This window comes from Henckelia pumila, chromosome 3 (genome assembly GCF_033568475.1).
Source record: "Henckelia pumila isolate YLH828 chromosome 3, ASM3356847v2, whole genome shotgun sequence".
NCBI lineage: Eukaryota > Viridiplantae > Streptophyta > Magnoliopsida > Lamiales > Gesneriaceae > Henckelia > Henckelia pumila.
The window spans coordinates 48,562,400-48,581,850 of NC_133122.1; the positions used below are offsets into that span (position 1 = coordinate 48,562,400).

The 19,451-nt window shown below is 37.7% G+C and overlaps 2 protein-coding genes across 2 annotated transcripts; one reads left to right on the forward strand and one right to left on the reverse strand.

The window, feature by feature from the left end:
- Positions 1-1,421: 1,421 nt before the first annotated feature.
- LOC140891965 (protein KINESIN LIGHT CHAIN-RELATED 2-like) lies at positions 1,422-4,119 on the forward strand. The gene is made up of 3 exons (XM_073300684.1): positions 1,422-1,541; positions 1,778-3,725; positions 3,823-4,119. The coding sequence occupies exons 2-3, from the start codon at positions 1,792-1,794 to the stop codon at positions 4,034-4,036; spliced, it is 2,148 nt and encodes a 715-aa protein (XP_073156785.1). The 5' UTR covers positions 1,422-1,541; positions 1,778-1,791; the 3' UTR covers positions 4,037-4,119.
- Positions 4,120-4,907: 788 nt separating this feature from the next.
- LOC140887286 (carbonic anhydrase, chloroplastic-like) lies at positions 4,908-8,372 on the reverse strand. Its single transcript, XM_073294446.1, has 9 exons — positions 8,134-8,372; positions 7,510-7,571; positions 7,162-7,308; positions 6,917-6,965; positions 6,603-6,719; positions 5,803-5,856; positions 5,616-5,701; positions 5,425-5,533; positions 4,908-5,242 (listed from the first exon to the last, which is right to left on the reverse strand). The coding sequence occupies exons 1-9, from the start codon at positions 8,314-8,316 to the stop codon at positions 5,078-5,080; spliced, it is 972 nt and encodes a 323-aa protein (XP_073150547.1). The 5' UTR covers positions 8,317-8,372; the 3' UTR covers positions 4,908-5,077.
- Positions 8,373-19,451: the final 11,079 nt, after the last annotated feature.

Here is a 19,451-nt window from a genome sequence, read left to right on the forward strand (position 1 = left end):
TCTCACATTTAATCATATTCGGCGATCTGCGAATGCTGTTGCACATTCGATTGTCGCTTGTGTTGTTTCTTCCTCTTCTCCTTTTGTTTGAGAGCGTGAAACTTTTCTTTTTTGGCTCATTAATATTGTAATTAAGGACATTTCTTGCTTTCAATAAATTAAGTGCTTTCACTGTCAAAAAAATTATCATGGATTAGCGAATGCTTCCTAATAGTTTATCTGAATAGTTTTTACTGATTTACACATGAGATGCATGTTTTGAGCCACATAATAGCCGGGTGGATCGATATGCAACAGGCCATAGCGTAGTGAGTCAATCCGACAGACTTAACTATTTTTAGTTATATTTAACGGATTGAAGCAAACTGACCCCCTTATTTGAGCGATTGGAAAAATATTGATTCAACCCGCTTATTTGGCAGAATACACCGACCTGATTCACTCAATCCATTTTGACACTCCTATGATGTGATATAACAAGATCTGGATATACGCAATACATGCATCATGTTTTGATAAATCTCCACGTAGGCACATTTATTGTTCCTAATACTTGAAAAGGAAAATTTAGTCGTTAATACCATGTAATTCTTAAGTTTTGAATTCAATCATAAAATATTTTGATTGATGATTATATATATATTTGTGTGAATAATCATCAATCAATTATATATATATATATATATAGATACATACACAGACAGTCAAGTTAATATATTAATTATTATCGTACTGTAATATATAATATAGATTTTGCAAAATTACAAGTATCAATATAACTTTATCATATATAAAATAAAATATAATAAATCTTACTATTTATTACTGTAGGTTAAACATAATTCATAGAATCAATTATTATCACAATCATTCTTTTAATTGACGAAATTTATAAGAAAGTTATTGACTATTCATTCAAAGTTTACATTCTGATTTCCTTAAACGGGAGAAGTAAATTCGAAGATTTTCGGTCAAACCATTTTTTGGGTGTAGAGGGTATTTTAGAGGGAAAAAAAGTAAATATTTGTAATAAATTAGTGGATTGAGGTTTTATGATTTTTGTTCCAATTTTCTTTCTTTCTTTCTTTCTCTTTTTTGTTTTTAAATTTATCCTTCGTATTGTATAATGAAAGTTGAAACACAAAAAAAAGAATGAAAAGTCCAAAACTTTGGGGAATGTGGAAACGGTGGTTTGAGTTTGCGGAAGATTACAAGTCCCCTTCATCTTTCAACATTCTACCTTCCTCCCACCACACCTATACATATACATATACATATACATATACATATATATCGCCACTATTTTATTATTGATTATTACATTAAATATAATTGTACTAACTATGTTTTCTGCATTTTAATGATAATAAAATAATAATAATCTGATTCTTGATTTTCTGTCGTGTCCTTACTTGTTCGTCATCCAACGCATCTCTTCATATATATCGTCTCTATATATATATTAATGCAAAATAAAAAAAAATTTGTTTGTACCTTAGCATATAACGATCTCTCTGTGCATGAGGGACTAAGTTAATAAGGTATATATTTTCATGTCATTCTTCTTTTATTTATTGTGATGTGAATTTTGCATTTTTGTTGTTTTTTTGAATTTGAGTAAATGTTATGTTGACTGTCGTTTTATGGTGTGAATGAATTTTTTTATGCTGAAAATGAGACAATTATGATTACCGTTTCTTTTTATGCTTCAAATTTTACATGCAATTTTTGGGACGTTGTTGCGAGAGGTTTGCATTGAATCTTTAAATGTTAGCAGTGTTACATATAAAAATGGCTGAGTTATTGGTGGATGGATCCAATAATGGTGACAAGTCTGGGAACAAACACACAGAATTTTTCGACGAATTGTCCCCGAAGAGTCCCTTGAGCACACATGGACCTCCCTTGAGTGCTCTAAGTTCCGAAAGCGAATCGCTGGACCTGATCTTAGATGGCGTTGTGAACACCTCCATAGAGCAACTGTATCTCAACGTCTGCGAGATGCAAAGCTCAGACTACTCACCCTCGAGGCTTAGTTATTTGTCTTATGGTGAAGAGTCTCGGATCGATTCTGAACTGCGGTATCTTGCTGGTGCCGATTATTGGGCTCCAAGGGAGATCAAACAGGATGTTGTGACTTGGGAAAATGGAGGAGATACTACTCCTGAAGATGGTAAGGGATTTAAAGATGAAGATTCTGGGAACGCGAAAAGATCTCCTCGGTTGTTGCCATTGGGCTCTGTTATGAGCAGGGCTTTTAGTGGTAGGCCTCCTAATGGAAAGAAAGGTGTCAAGGCTGTAAGAAAGTTGGGTGTAGTTTCCTCCATGAGAAATGAGGAAAGCCTGCCCTTTGTAGGGGCGAAATGGCGAATTGGAGGTGAAGATCATGGTGGTGATCAAGCGGCGTATCTTGGGCCGTATTTACTTAAACAGGCGAGGGACATGATAGCTTTGGGGGATAATAGTACTCAAAAGGCTCTTGAGTTTTCTCTTCGAGCAATGAAGTCGTTTGAGGCTTCGGTAGGTTCGGAGCCTTGTTTGGATTTCGTCATGTGTCTACATGTTGTGGCCGCATTGTACTGTAGGCTAGGGAGGCACGCGGAGGCGGTTCCCATTCTTGAGCGGTCTATTGAAATTCCCGCGCTGGATTCAGGGCAGGATCATGCACTGGCGAAATTTTCGGGATGTATGCAGTTGGGAGATACATATGCGATTCTTGGACAGATTGAGAATTCTATACTGTTTTACACAGCAGGTCTGGAGATTCAACGTCAGGTTCTCGGAGAAAAAGACCCTCGATTTGGAGAGACTTTGAGGTATTTGGCGGAGTCCAATGTTCAAGCTATGCAATTTGATGAGGCTGAAAAGCTCTGTTTGATGGCACTTGAGATTCATAAAGAGATTGGCTCGCCAGCTTCTGTGGAGGAAGCAGCAGACAGGAGACTATTGGGGCTTATTTGTGATGTGAGAGGAGATTATGAAGGTGCACTCGAGCATTATGTTCTAGCAAGCATGGCCGTGGCTGCTCGTGGGCGCGATGCTGATGTGGCTGCAATAGACTGCAATATCGGGGATTCGTATCTACATTTGGCTCGTTATGATGAGGCTATATTTGCTTATCAAAAAGCTCTAAACATTTTGAAGTCGATTAAAGGAGAGAACCATTCGTCGGTTGCTTCGGTCTTTGTTCGTCTGGCCGGTTTATACAACAAGATAGGGAAACTAAATGAATCCAAATCTAACTGCAAAAGGGCACTTCAGATTTATGCTAAGCCAAAACCTGGCAGCGCTCCGGAAGAAATAGCCAGTGGTTTAGTGGATATCTCTGCTATATATGAATCGATGAATGAACCGAACCGTGCACTCCAGTTGCTACAGAAGGCTATAAAAGTATATGGAAATGCACCGGGGAGGCAATGCACGGTTGCAGGAATCGAAGCTCAGATGGGGGTCTTGTACTATATTTTAGGGAGTTTTTCCGAGTCCTATGCCTCATTGAAGAGTGCCATTCTGAAGTTCCGAGCCGTGGGAGAGAAGAGATCTGCATTTTTTGGTATTGCTTTGAATCAAATGGGGCTTGCTTGTGTGCGACTTTATTTGATAAATGAGGCGGCTGATTTGTTTGAAGAGGCTACATGTGTTCTTGAGGCTGAGTCTGGACCAGACCATGCTGACACTTTAGGAGTTTACAGCAATCTTGCTGGTACATACGATGCAATGGGGAGGTAACATGCTTACATTGAACAACTTCTTGTCAGAATTTTATTGCCTAGTATTTGATTATAGATTACATATGAAATAAACTGGGTTCGATTCGCACAGGGTCAGTGATGCTATTGAAATCTTGGAATATGTGGTTCAAGTGAGAGAAGAGAAGCTTGGAACGGCTAACCCCGATGTTGAAGATGAGAAGCGGAGACTGGCGGAGTTGTTAAAAGAAGCCGGTGTTGTGAGAACCCGGAAATCAAGATCACTTGAAGCTTTACTTGTCAATAATTCTTACAACATCAGACCGTATGGAATTGATGTGTCATGAAATTAATTTTATATTGGTTTTTGTTTGTTTACCTTGCATTTGTTTGTCAACTGGCATTTTGGTTTACAATAAAGTCAGATAATGATCTGTACGGTTTGTGCAAGCAATCTTCTTGGTTTTGATTTTGAAATTGATATGTAAAAGGTTCCTTTTTCATGTCATATACTCATATCTTCAAGTCTACTGAAGCAATGGTGGGATTTCATTTTCTTGTATGGTTACAACTACAAAACCAAAGTGAAAACAGGTTAAGGTTTATTCCCACACTTCGTCGTGCGTGATATGATTTGACATGTGGCTTGTAATAAAAGCAAGGCTTTTTCAAGAATAAGGGATAGTTTGAACTTTAAAGTATAGGATCCAATCATGTAATTATACTACGATAAAAATAGGTATGATCATTTCAATAAACTGACAAAAACACTAATCGAACACACCATAATCCACTCTAAAATCAAGAAGGATTTAATTTATTATTATTATTATTTTATTATTAAAAAACAAGATTTAACGAGAGCACGTAAGTTATCAACGTTTTGGGAATCCCTCATAATTAAACAAGAAACGGCCGACACTCTCAGACTCAAGTATACTGTATATATATAGTCCAAAGCAAATAAACGAAAGGAGACCCAATTTGTATAGCCCAAAGTCCTGATCCACAAATAGTGGGCCTACGAAATGGGCCTCAGGCGACCCTGCTTTCTCCAATCAAACCTCCAGGATTAGGGCGGAGGCCCATTTATGAAAGGCCATCAGGGACAGGCAGGCCCATCAATCCTCAGTATTAGTCCATTAGACGAACACGCATCACTTGTGTACATAATCATTTTTCAGCCCTTTTATGTTACAGACATACCAAATAAATTCATACCAAATACTTATGTCATCTATTGATTTTTATGAAAATATTAATATGATATAACGAAAACACACCCCTAGTCGTGACAAGAAATGAAAAGGAGTAGTAGTACATTGAAGCTTATTGAACATTAATTTCTTACGTTAGAAATAATTAAAAAAAAAAGGTTCGAATGAAGTTCAAACGGACACAGATGGCGAAAGGCTGAAGTCAAGTGCCCAGACCTCGAAAGTTCCCTTAACGAAGTCATAGTAACCACCCTTGAGTGCCAATGTCTTCTTCACCAGACCCTCTCTCACAAACGGATACGAAAGAAGATTTCCAAGTGAAACGTTCACTGCTTCCTGTGGAGTTTTATAAATATTTCACACTTTTTGTAAATAAAATCTCAAAAATTCATTCGAATATATATATATATATATATGTATGTATATATGTATAATTGATAGTAGAGTAAGCTAGCTTATTGTCGATGATGTATAGTTCATCTCGTACCAAAGTAAACTAGTGTGTTAGTGCATGGTACCTTTTCACATAAGGCGCATTGATCTCCAAAGGGTGTTTCCCCACTACACTCAGCAATCACCTTCTTCTTCGCTGGTAAGCATATTTTCACCCAGTCTTCTATGAAATCACTAAATATATATAACAAACCAATTTTTAAAAATTGATCCGAATTATGTGTGTAAACATAATTAATTAATATTCATTAATTACGTGTTGGAAGATCCATCGAGTGCAAAAGACATGAGCCCCTTGATTCCTCCACAGGCACTGTGCCCTATCACTACTATTTCTTGAACCTATATATTTATATATTTTTAAAAAAATAATTATTGTTAGGTTTTTTTTCTAAAATTATAAATAAATAATAAAAGGTTGTGGTCAAATTTAATTTACTAACCTTGAGGTGCAGCACAGCGTACTCAATCGCGGACCCGACTCCGGCGTACCTGGTCTGTTAATTTCAATCAAAAAAATATTTAGAAATACATCTATATTATTATTATTATTATTATTATTATTATTATTATTATTATTATTATTATTATATAAAAGTTGAGTACCTTATAACTAATTTTTTGTGTGTCCAAAAACCATCTTTCAATTATATCCTTCTTTGTCCACTTTTTTCTTATCTTTTTCTCACTCCTTTTCCACATTTTTCTCAACCAAATTGTATCATGTTTGTTTTATAATTAATTTCACATGTATATATTTCAAATATCAAATTGATTATATTAACATATTAAATTTATATTATTTTTTCAATAATTAATTTTCAAATACCATAAAAACTCATAAAATATTATATATTATATGACACACGCAGCGTATGTTTCTATCGCTGGTATTAATTAAAGGGAAAATAAGTTTTTTGGTCCAGTAACTTTATCCCCTTTTGGGTTTTGGTCTATTAACTTTTTTGATGTGGATTTTGGTACAGTAACTTTGCATTTTCAGTGTTTTTTCGTCCAACTGCATACGTGTTAGCTTTTGATTGATCCACGTCATCATTTTGGACCAATAAAAAATTGACACGTATGCAGTTGGACCAAAAAATACTGAAAATGTAAAGTTAGTGTATCAAAACCCACATCAAAAATGTTAGTGGACCAAAACCAAAATATAGACAAATTAATGAACCAAAAAACTTATTTTTCTTTAATTAAATATCAATTAGTTATAAGGGAACCAAGTAACCTTATCGAATGGCGGCACCATGTTGGCAATATTCCTGACCACGAATGCGTCCCCCGGATGGAAGTTCAGCACGTGAGATGGACACACGCGTGAGTCCGCACATGCGAATACCATAAACTGCGCAGTTTACCGTTTTATAAAAAAATATCAATGTAAGTTGGATCGGATAGAAAGAACGACACGGGAAATCGAACTAAATCCTATTCTCAATTAAATATAAGTTACAGTTAACTAAATTTTTGTACTTGACGAATCTTTATTAGATGATGATTAGTGTAGTGGTGATTAGTGGTAATTAAAATAATAATTTGTACCTTAGGACTCTGGCCTTTGGCAAGTTCACCGTACAATGCTGGATGCTTGCTGGATTCATCGGGCATAAAATGACAAAAGGATGTTAGGAATATCGTAAATCCATATATATGTTAGGAACATATTTAATAATTTTTGCACAAATTAAAGTTGGGTCTTAAAATTAGCATACAAAATAGATGTCTAGTACTTTTGACAAGGAAAAAAATAGTACTGAAGCATGAAATTAATGAAGTATTTGACTTACTCATATTTTTCCTTTTTGAAAGTGATGAATCCAGTCTTCAGCCTCTCCACGGAAGCGGAAACAGAAGGGCCGCCACTGGGTGTTTGCAACTCCGCCGTTATTTCACCGATTTTTGCGGCTGCCACCGGTCCAAGTTCTCCCTTCTCACTACAATAGTAAGTAATTGATTAATCAAAATTCGGAGTATCTAAAAAACCATGGTAGTATTTGGGGAGCTGTTAGGAAATTTTCAAACATTTTATTAAGAAAAAAATCGAGAAGTGCTTCCTACAGACATTCTCCTAAACGCTACCTAAAACACACCGCTTATAATTTAGTGCTATTGATTGAGACAATGAATTTACATACCTCAGGAGCTTTTGAAGTGCCGCAATGGCTTCTTCATAAGAGTCCTTCGCCATGTCTTGTTTCTGCAGGAAATTTAATTTACCAATTCTTAATTGAATTAATTTGAAGTGGGAAATTAGCTAGCATAAACTTATTGTACAAAATATGCTCACCCCTTTCAATTTTTAAAATATATGTTAATTAGCATGTTACATGATTTTTATCGACTATTTTATAGACAAAATTTTACGTTTTATTAATTTATAATATAACATAAATTGACACCTGTAAATTTTCCCCCTCCCCCGAAAAAGACGTCTTTAGTATTTTGGTATTTCATGTGAAAGAGCTCACCTACAAAATATTGGAAGCAACACGTACGCAAGAATCACGAGTCACCATTAATCTTAAAAGTTTAAAAGTAGTACGTAATTGATTCACATTTTTCATCAAGTTGATTGATAGTACATATTCTACTTGTTACATATTATATTTTCTAAATAAAGAGCTATAATTAAATGAAATATAATTATAACTTATATTTTATATATAGCACAAAAATGTACGTGCAAATACCATGTTATGATTTCGAGTGGATCAAGACTGTAGCATTATGAATCATATTGAGGAAATGGAGATGAGTACCAAAAGTGGGTGGATGACGGGAGCCGGGGCGGCGAAAACGGGCTCGTTGCGGATGAGGCTGGGTGGAGCGGAGGCGGGGGAATCAAGCCTTGCGGAGGCAACGGGGCGGAATGCGGCGGCGACGGGTCTGGATAAGTGGGCAGATGGAGTAAGCAAGCAACCGTTTAGGCTTACAGTCGACATTGCGCAATTGGCAATGGGATTGAGTCCCTTTATAATTTTGTTTGAAGGGATGAAGAATTAATTAACTCATTAATTATTAATATTCAATCAAAAAAAATATTTCAAGAAAGGTGATGTGGCATTCATGCACTCAAATTGGATAATGAAAGCGAAATTAAAGGTGGGAAGCTTGGGGCTTCTACACTCAAAGATCAGGTTTGAACGTTGGAGATTCAAAGTAAAATTGGTTATATAACACCCCAATTCCTAATCTTTTGAGTATAATATATACTTTAGGGTTTTAACATTATTTTAAGTAGTTCGTTCTGTTTAAAAATTTATGAACTTGTATGTATTGTTCGAGTGTCATGGTGTGTTTGTTTATTCGAGTCCCAAAATACCCCTTATTTCTTACTTTTAGCATGAAAAATCAAGGGAAACTATAATTGTCACGCCGTATAAAAAACTATAATTGCTAAAAGAAAACAAAGATGGCAGAGCTACTACTGAAATTTGATGACTGCATATAAAACACCAAGATCGTAAATCGGCAAATATTGCATCGCAAAAGAAGAAAATTTTCAAAAATTAAATTTATGTAAAATGATTTTTTTTAAATTATTTAATTTAAATAAAAAATATATTTAATTTTTCTATTTATTTATTTATTTTTTTTGCAAACGTATTAATTACAAAGAAAAAAACCAATTATACAAGCAAGTAAAAAAAATAGAGAAAGACGCTGATGATAATTATATAACGAGCAGACAAATTATTAGTTATTTAGTTGATGCCAAAAATATATATAGATGTGGTGCGCAGCAGCAGTGAAGATGCGCGATGGTTGGTTGCAAGATGATGAAGATAAGCCTACCTCCAAAACATGGTCCAAATATTTGCTCCCTTTATCTTTTTTGGATACTGTAAATTAAATATTGGGAATCTAATAAAATAAATATTTTTGGTATATGGTATTCTCTAGAAAATTCATAGAGCTGAGTTGATGAATTCTCCCCTTCACCATAGGTTAATCTTTTTTGAAAAAAAAATTCGAAAAAATAAAGGAATTTTAAATTTTAGTATATCTAGCCTTGAATCGTAAAATTGAAATACTAATTAAATCAGGGACAATAAGTGTACATGATTTTGTGGAAGAATCACAATTACCTGCGAGTTTAATATATGGCTAACATTGAATGTTAATGGCCAGGGTCCGAGGGAGACGATCTATATATCATCTTGTGCATGCGCATGAAGAATATTGAATTGAAATAATATTATAGAACCAAGGAAAAGTATATTTTGGGTATTGTACGAAAGTCGCATGCTTTTCATTTTTGATTCCGTTGTCGGTCAATTTATGGACTTCCATATATTTGACAGCTAACTTTATCAAAAATGAAAAACATGTAAGTTTCAACATGAAAACACTGTCTTTTTGAGCTTCCACAATAAGTATGGCCTCTCCTTTCTAAATTCCTCTACGTTACTTCGAAAGTTTTAGTTGAAGAGGAGAGTGTGTGCATGTGAAATAATGTTGGGGGGTGCCATTATTTCTAAGAGTTGGGCGATAGAGTTTCATTATGTCAACATTCTTTTGTCATACTTTCGACACACAACGAAACAAAGCAATTTGCCGTAACGTTAATTTGGAATATATAGCCGGATTGGGTTATACGGAAACATCAATCTTTCAAAAAAAAATCAAATTCATAAGTTTAAATTCTGGCTAAAATAAATTAAATTTGGTCGAATTAACTTTATATCATACTTACTCGCATTTCAGGATTAATGTAATTTGAAATCTTCTCTGATCAAATTCTATCAACTTATAAGACTAAAATGACTGGATGAAAATAAAAAAAAAAATGATAATTTACATGACCAAAATCCTAAAACATATAAATTTACAAGATTAAAATCCACGAAACAAATGAAACTAATAATAATAATAATAATAATAATATTCCAAGCTCATTCATGTTCACGTTCCACTCTCATCCCATTCATGATCAAAATCAATTGACATCAATACTCTTTTATCGGCAACGCAATCAATCCACGAAACAAATGAAACTAATAATAATAATAATAATAATAATAATAATAATAATAATAATAATATTCCCAACTCATTCATGTTCACGTTCCACTCTCAAGTCGGCTCTGTCCCATTCTTGATCAAAATCAATTGAATTCAATACTTTTTATCGGCAACGCAATCAATCCACGAAAAAAATGAAACGACACTTGTAAAGAATCATTCATGCATTATTTATATATCATCAAAAAACCCATGAGTACAGGCTGTAGCAAGCGTTTAACAATCAACATCAATACTAGATGTTTGAAAATCAATCGAATTGGGAATGAGATATACAAACAGTTGTGATCAAGAAACGAGTATCAGTGCTCTCTTTATTCATCATGTAGTCTAACGAAATATTCACCTATTAACTCTCAGAATATCCATGATCAGACGTTTGCGCCGCCCATTTCATGATCCATTTCAAGAATTATTTCAGGCACATCATGGGGCAGCTCGGCCGCCGACGGCACCGCGAGTCCTTCAGCACGACGTCCATATCGGATATGCTCGTACAGATTGTCGGTTTGAAAAAATCAAATGGGGGCAAGTGACATGTTCAATTGAGGACAACAAGGAGACATGCATTAAATGCATGCAAAGAAAATTCAATTGGAAATTTGTTTTGCATGTCCACACCGAAGATGAAGGCCTATAAATAGATGCATTTCGCGATACTTTCAGATCATCCCTCAGCCTCAAGTTCTTTTCTTTAGTCTTGAGTTTTCTTTTCCTATATTTCTATATATATTTGTGAGATAGATTTTCTCCTGTATTAAGAGAGTGAATGTCTCTTTAAAAACACAGAGAGAGGTTGTAATTCTCCAAATATTATAGTGAAATATTTTGATCTTGCCCGTGGTTTTTACCCTAATAATTTTTGGGGGTTTTCCACGTAAATCATGGTGTCTATTTTATTTCCATAGTTTCTATCTCGTGATGCCGCACCTGAGACCAAGACAGAGTCAATCCAGTAAGTATGCAAGTAAGAAATGTATTTATCATTTCCAGTATCGTCTTCACGATTTGAAGAACCTAAATCGCATCCATGGTTGCTTTGGCGGGCGGGAGAAGCGGATTCTTGAAAAACAGCTTTAATTTCTTGAAGAAATTAACTTCCAATGGCAGCCGAAAAATTTAAGTGTGTGATCTGACTGTTAAAGGGCTTGCTTCACGCTTTTTTATATAACTAATTATCAAATTATTTTATATTATTATTTTATTTTAAAACAAAAAAAATATGAGGTAAAATGGAGATTGTACAATAACCGGATTAAGAAAATCAGAACAGAGAAATGTGGGTCAACAATCATACCATTCAAATTCAACATGACAATTTCAACATGAGTACAGGCTGCATCAAGCGTTTAACAATCAACATCAACACTAAATGTTTGAAAATCAATCGAATTGGGAATGAGATATAGAAACAGTTGTGATCAAGAAACGAGTATCAATGCTCTCTTTATTCATCATGTAGTCTAACAAAATATTCCCCTATTAACTCTCAGAATATCCACGATCAAACGTTTGTGCCGCCCATTTCATGATCCATTTCAAGAATTATTTCAGGCACGTCATGGGGCAGCTCGGCCACCGGCGGCACCGCGAGTCCTTCAGCACGACGTCCATATTGGATATGCTCGTACAGAGTGTCGGTTTGAAAAAATCAAATGGGGGCAAGTGGCATGTTCAATTGAGGACAACAAGGAGACATGCATTAAATGCATGCAAAGCAAATTCAATTGTGAATTTGTTTTGCATGTCCACACCGAAGATGAAGGCCTATAAATAGATGCATTCCGCGATACTTTCAGATCAACCCTCAGTCTCAAGTTCTTTTCTTTAGTCTTGAGTTTTCTTCTCCTATATTTCTATATATATTTGTGAGATATGTTTTCTCCTGTATTAAGAGAGTGAGTGTGTCTTTGGAAACACACAGAGAGGTTGTAATTCTCCAAATATTATAGTGGAATCTTTTGATCTTGCCCATGGTTTTTACCCTAATAATTTTTGGGGGTTTTCCACGTAATATTGGTGTCTATTTTTGTGAGACCTCGATTCCAAACAACTAATCTCGGGATTAAACAACAATAAGGCATACAATAACCAAAGGTTAAAAGCAATAATATTTTTTTTTTTTTTGAAATAGTGCCTCGCTCGATCGGTAAGATCTTACCGATCGAGCGAGCCAAAAACCCAAAAGGTTCTGCCCGAGAAAACCAGCCCTCGCTCGATCCGTAAGATCTTGCGGATCGAGCGAGCCACAAAATTTCCAAAACAGAACTGCATCAAAATGCCCTCGCTCGATCCGCAAGATCTTGCGGATCGAGCGGTGACAGAAACAGAGCAAAACAGTAGAAATCATGCTAGAACTTGAGTCCAAAACCAACAACATTTTATCATGCATTACAATCCCAAGTTCTCCAACTAATACATGAAATTCTAGGGTTACACAACCGCTCAAAGGTATTGGATTTGTAACGACAAACTTTCAACACAGTTCGCATAATCAATACAATAACCTAACGAAGTTCGATATCTAAACATGTTCAAATACAACTAGGTAGACATGCTGACACGACTTCTAAACCGAGTCTCACTACTAGCTCTCCCTCTTGTTGCTAACCAGGCCTTCGCTGACTTGGTCCTGCCCCACCTGTTGCCAAGTACACATACAAAACAAAGCAACAGCCGGATAAACCGGTGAGAATGACATTCCCAGTAAAAACAACATAACAAGTAATGGATATACAACATGCTATCAAAACAACATATTCAAATCGAAGCTAATGATATGCATGTCTTTAAAACCAGGATATCAATTCTGATAAACAAGGGAGTACTGCTCTGCTTTTGGGATCCCGAGGATGAGATCACGTAACGACTCACCGACTCTCCCAATCGAGGTGGTGCCACGTATCCCACTCCTTTAGACTTTGAGCAACCATAACGAGTATGCTAGAACTAGGCGAAATACTACAACCCAGATCACTCAATCATAGTTCCCAAACGTCTAAACAAAAAGAGCGGTTCTGCCCGCTGAAATCAAAGTAGGCTCAAGATGAATGCATAACAGAAACATAAACATAAGCCATATAACAAAACTCAATCAATCAACAAGATACAAGTTCCACATGCTAGAACAAGTATCGATGCAATATGTGATTTAAAAAGGGAAACTCGAGAACCAACAGTCCCGAGTATGCTATCCCGCTACGTTGACTGCTTTTACCTTTCAATGCAGTAGTTCCAACTTCTGAAAAGCTACAACAAAAGATTGTATCAAAGTCTAACCAATCTAAACAACAACAAGGCTCAAGGTAATTCTCTATACCATTCTTCGTCCAAAACTCTGAAACGAACAATTGCTGTTAACCTTGAGTTTGACAAGCTCCAAACGAATATGTTCAGATACAAATAAATGATCAATAACCATGATCAACTTACAAGCCAAGATCACAACTCAAAGACGGTTCGAAATCTCCAAAACTCAAACCGACGGCATAACGGCTATAAACTGAACAAACCGGAAACGCAGACAGCAGTTCAATACCGATATAATCTCATAACAATGCTAATACCACAACAACAAAGCAATCCCAACAAATCTCAAAACTCAAACTTTCAAAAATGGCTTCCAGAAATCATAACAATTTCGAACGTCGCTCTATTTCAAAACCGACAGATAATAAACGATCAGAACACTGTAGAGAACAACATACTCGAATCTAGAATGATTCTAACAACATCAAAAAACTAGAATGTATCTGATCGTAGAAAAACTTACGATAGAACGAAGCTCTCGCAGCAGTGATCGCGAATCTGCCTTCAGAAATAATTTCCAACGGACGGATCGAGCTCGGACTGAAATCCCAAAGCTTGGCATGAGAAGGGGGCGGCTCTAATGGAGGAGGCGTGCAATGAGGAAGAAGGAGAAGATTTTTCCAATCAAATCCAAGTGTAGACAATATATAAAAATCAATATTTGCGTTTTAGTCCCTGAAATTTCCAAAATTTGCAAAAAGGACACTGATCAAAATCAAACCGGCTCGAGAACTCTGTAATCTCTGATTAACTCAAATAAACTCATTTAAGATAAAAATGGGGCGTTACAATTCTCCCCCACTAAGAAGAGATTTCGTCCTCGAAATCAAAGAGAACCACAACTCATAAGATAGAATAAAGAACTAAAGACAGTAAGAAGAACTCACGTCATCCGAATAACTCCGGAAATCGCTGTCTCATGTCAGACTCTGTCTCCCAAGTTGCTTCCTCGACTCCGTGACGGCTCCACTGCACTTTTACCAACGGAATCAACTTGGTTCTGAGTTGCTTTTCTTTCCGATCAAGGATCTGAATCGGTCGTTCAAAATAGCTCAGAGTCTCGTCTAACTCGGCTTCATCAGGCTGAAGGATATGAGAAGGATCTGGATGATACTTTCGCAGCATAGAGACGTGAAAAACGTCGTGAATACCAGATAAAGACGGAGGAAGTGTAAGTCTGTAGGCAAGATCGCCTATCCTCTCGAAAATCTCGTACGGCCCGATGAATCTAGGAGATAACTTCCCTCTCTTTCCGAATCTGACAGTGCCTCTGAAAGGAGAAATCTTAAGGAATACAAGGTCTCCCTGCTCAAAACTCAGAGGTCTACGTCTGACGTTCGCATACTTCGCCTGTCTATCCTGAGCTGATTTCATTCTAGACTGAATGACCTTAACTTGCTCTGCCATATCTCTAAGCAAATCCGGTCCCAAATCTGGTGACTCGGACAAGTCGTCCCAAAACAACGGAGATCGGTATTTCTTACCGTACAATGCCTCAAAAGGCGCCATACCGATACTCGCTTGGAAGCTATTGTTGTAAGAAAACTCAACAAGAGGCAAAGAGTCCTGCCAACTAGTGCCAAAGTCTAGCACTACCGCTCGCAGCATATCCTCTAACGTCTGGATAGTCCGCTCTGACTGTCCATCCGTCTGAGGATGATAAGCTGTACTCAGATGCAATCGAGTACCAAGTGCCTCCTAAAGACTATGCCAGAAGTGCGAAGTGAATCTAGGATCTCTGTCTGAAACGATCGACTTCGGCACACCATGCAATCTCACAACATTGCTAACATACAACTCAGCCATCTGATCATGACGATACGTCATCCTGTACGGAATAAAACAAGCAGACTTCGTCAATCGGTCGATCACTACCCAAATAGCATCGCATCCTCGAACGGATCGTGGTAGCTTCGTGACAAAATCCATAGAAATGTGATCCCATTTCCATTCAGGAACAGATAGACTGTGCAAAAGACCTCCTGGTCGCTTCCGCTCTGCTTTTACTTGCTGGCAGTTCAAACACCGAGATACAAACCTCGCGATGTCGCTCTTCATTCTCTTCCACCAAAACTGAATCTTCAAATCGTTGTACATCTTACGACCTCTAGGATGAATACTAAACCGACTGCAATGAGCCTCTCGGAGAATACGCTGTCTCAATTTCGAAATATCAGGCACAACAACACGGTTATTCACAAACAAAACATCATTTCTAACCTGGAATTCAGACTAATGTCCCGATCTGACTTTCTCTACTGAAACCTGAATGCTCGGCTCAGACTTCTGTGCTTCTCTGATTGCAACAAACAACTCCGGCTCGGCTTGAATAGCAAACACTCTGATAGTCTCCCTATCTATTTCAACTCTAAACCAGAAGTGCAACAATCATCGATCAACTGAGAAACACCAATAGTAGAAAGAGATAAAGAACATAGCTTTCGGCTCAAAGCATCTGCAACTGCATTTGACTTTCCCGGATAATACTTGATTTCACAGTCAAAATCCTTCAACAGATCTAACCATCTTCTCTGTCTCATATTCAGCTCTGCCTGTGAAAACAAGTACTTAAGGCTCTTATGGTCAAAAAAAATCTCGAAAGACTCACCATAAAGATAGTGACGCCAGATCTTCAGAGAAAAGACGATCGCAGCTAGTTCAAGATCATGAACCGGATAACGAGTCTCGTGCGGTTTCAGCTGCCTCGATGCATATGCTATCACATTCTTATGCTGCATAAGAACACAACCCAAGCCTCGGTTAGAAGCATCACAATAGACTGTGAAACCTCCAGTACCCTTCGGAATAGAAAGAATCGGAGCACTGGTCAATCTTCTCTTCAGATCAACAAAGCTAGACTCACAATCTGGATTCCAAACAAAAGGTGCATTCTTCTGAGTCAGCTGGGTGATTGGCTTGGCAATAGACGAGAAAACCTCGATGAAACGACGGTAATAACCAGCTAAACTCATGAAGCTTCGGATCTCAGGTACTGATGTAGGTCTAGGCCAATTCATAACCGCTTCAATCTTGCTGGGATCGACAGAAATCCCATCTCCTAAAATAATATGACCGAGAAAAACAACTCGATCCAACCAGAATTCGCATTTCGACAGCTTGGCAAACAACTATTCCACTCGTAAGATCTGCAAGATGATCCTCAAGTGCTCTGCATGGTCAGTACGGTTCTTCGAGTAGATAAGAATATCATCGATAAAGATAATGACGAACGCATCTAAATAATGCTGAAAGATGCGGTTCATCAAACCCATAAAAACTGCTGGAGCGTTAGTCAAACTGAACGGCATGACTATAAACTCGAAATGACCATACCTCGTTCTGAATGCGGTCTTAGACACATCTTTCTCTCGCACTCTTAACTGGTGATAACCTGACCTCAGATCGATCTTTGAATAGACAGTAGAACCCTGCAGTTGATCAAAAAGGTCATCTATTCGGGGTAAAGGATACCTGTTCTTAACTGTAGCCTGATTCAATTGGCGGTAGTCAATACAGAGCCGCATAGAACCATCCATCTTCTGCACAAATAGAACAGGAGATGTATCCCTTGGCAATCAAATCCTCAAGCTGCTCCTTCAACTCTCTCAATTCAACAAGTGTCATACGATAAGGAGCTTTAGAAATAGGTTGAGTACCTGGCACTAAGTTAATACTGAATTCGACTTCTCGAATAGGCGGCAATCCAGGAACATCTTCCGGGAATACATCCGCAAATTCTCTAACCACCGGTAAATCTACCAACGCTGGGCTAGATTTCAGTACATCCACTGCATACACCAAAAATCCTTCTGCACCTCTCTGTAGCAAACGCGTCATAGATAACACTGAAATTAAAGGAATTCTAGATCGAGAACCCTTACCAAAGAATTTCCACTCGTCTGCCATTTCAGGTCTGAACCTGACAACTTTCTGGAAACAATCGACTGTCGCCCTGTACTTGGTTAAAGCATCTATACCGACAATACAATCAAAATCTGACAGTCCAAGTACAATACAGTCGAATTCTAACAAATTTCCTTCAAAACACAGTTCACAGTTCCTGACTAATCTGACAGAAACAATTCCTCCACCCAAAGGTGAAGTAACTTCTACTACTGTAGGCAACAACTCAGTAGGCAAAGCATGCAATAACACAAATTTCTCAGAGATAAAGGAATGGGAAGCACCTGTATCTATCAATACATGAGCAGAATAACCGAAAATCAAACAGTTACCTGCTATAACATCGCCAGGGGCTGCTTGAGCCTGATCCTCTGTCAGAGCAAAGACTCGTGCTTGCTGTATCGGAGGCTGATTTGCACTGGTAATACCTCCCTGTCTGTTCTGCTGCTGCTGAGGTTGGAAAGATTGAACTGCAGAAGACTGCCTCTCAGGCTGAGCTGCAGGTCTAGACGAACTCCCACTCTGAGCTCTATCTCTGTTACGCTGTGGGCACACTTTAGAGAAGGGTCCCGGTTGCTGACAGGTGTTACAATTGCCAAAGACTCCCACACACTGATCCGGTGAGTGTCTTCCTCCACACTTGCTGCAGTACAAGGATGATGATCCAGAGCTCTGTCCTGAACCAAACTGTCGGGAACCACTGGAACTAGACGAACTGTTCCCCTTTCTTTTGAACTGTTTACCTCTTGCCTTGTACTGATCCTTTCTGTTTCTCCCACTGCTACCACCATCATACCTCTGCTGCTGGTACTGATGCTGAGATGGTTGATTCTGATACTGAGACGGTTGGTTCTGATACTGCCTCTGTTGCTGAGGTGCCACCTGATTACCTCTTTACCTCCACAAGCCTGCTTCTGCTCCCTTTGCGTGATTCATGACATCCGCAAAGTTGTTAGGCCTGTTGGTGTTAACCAACGTGAAGACGTCGGGGTTCAACCCATTTATGAACTGATCTGCCTTAGCTTCTTCATCTCCGGCAATTAGTTGTGCAAAATGCAACAGACTATCAAACTTGGCAACGTACTCTTCGATGTTCAGATTCCCTTGCTTCAGATTTTCAAACTCTGCTCCCTTATCCTTACGATACGAGATAGGGAAAAACCGCTTATAAAACTCAGATTTAAAAAGAGTCCAAGTAACTTCCGTACCTCTACTCTCAAATGCTTTCTTTGTCATGATCCACCAGCTCTTAACACCACCACGCAGCTGATGAATTACTAACCTGATTCGGCGGTCATCGGTGTAGTCAATGGAATCAAACAACTGATCAATATCATCCAACCAACTTTCACAGTCAACTGGATTTTCTGAACCCATCAACAATGACGGATTGAACGACTGAAACCTCTTCAGCAAGGTTTCCATAGGCGTTGCTGAAGCATCCAACTGATCAACTTCAGTGCTAGCTTGCTCAGTCGCAGGGATAACTGGAGGTGTGTTTCTGTTTATCACTCGACGAGGACCCATCTGATAATCAAAGGTTAGGACACGAGATATCTCAATCGCTACAATCAGTGCCCTTACAACCGCTTGGAATACCGAATACCAGTCGATAACAGAAACAGTTATATCTCAAGTAAATCATGCTTTATAAATTAAATCACATAACCATGTAATTCAATAATTCTCAATAAAAAAGCATGCTCGCATGGAATTAAGTACACAGTTAAAATAATTCAAACACATGCGAGGAGCCAATACACGCAGACTCGATCTACCCCGCTCACTCTAATTCGACCAAGAATTTAAGGCTCTGATACCACTTAATGTGAGACCTCGA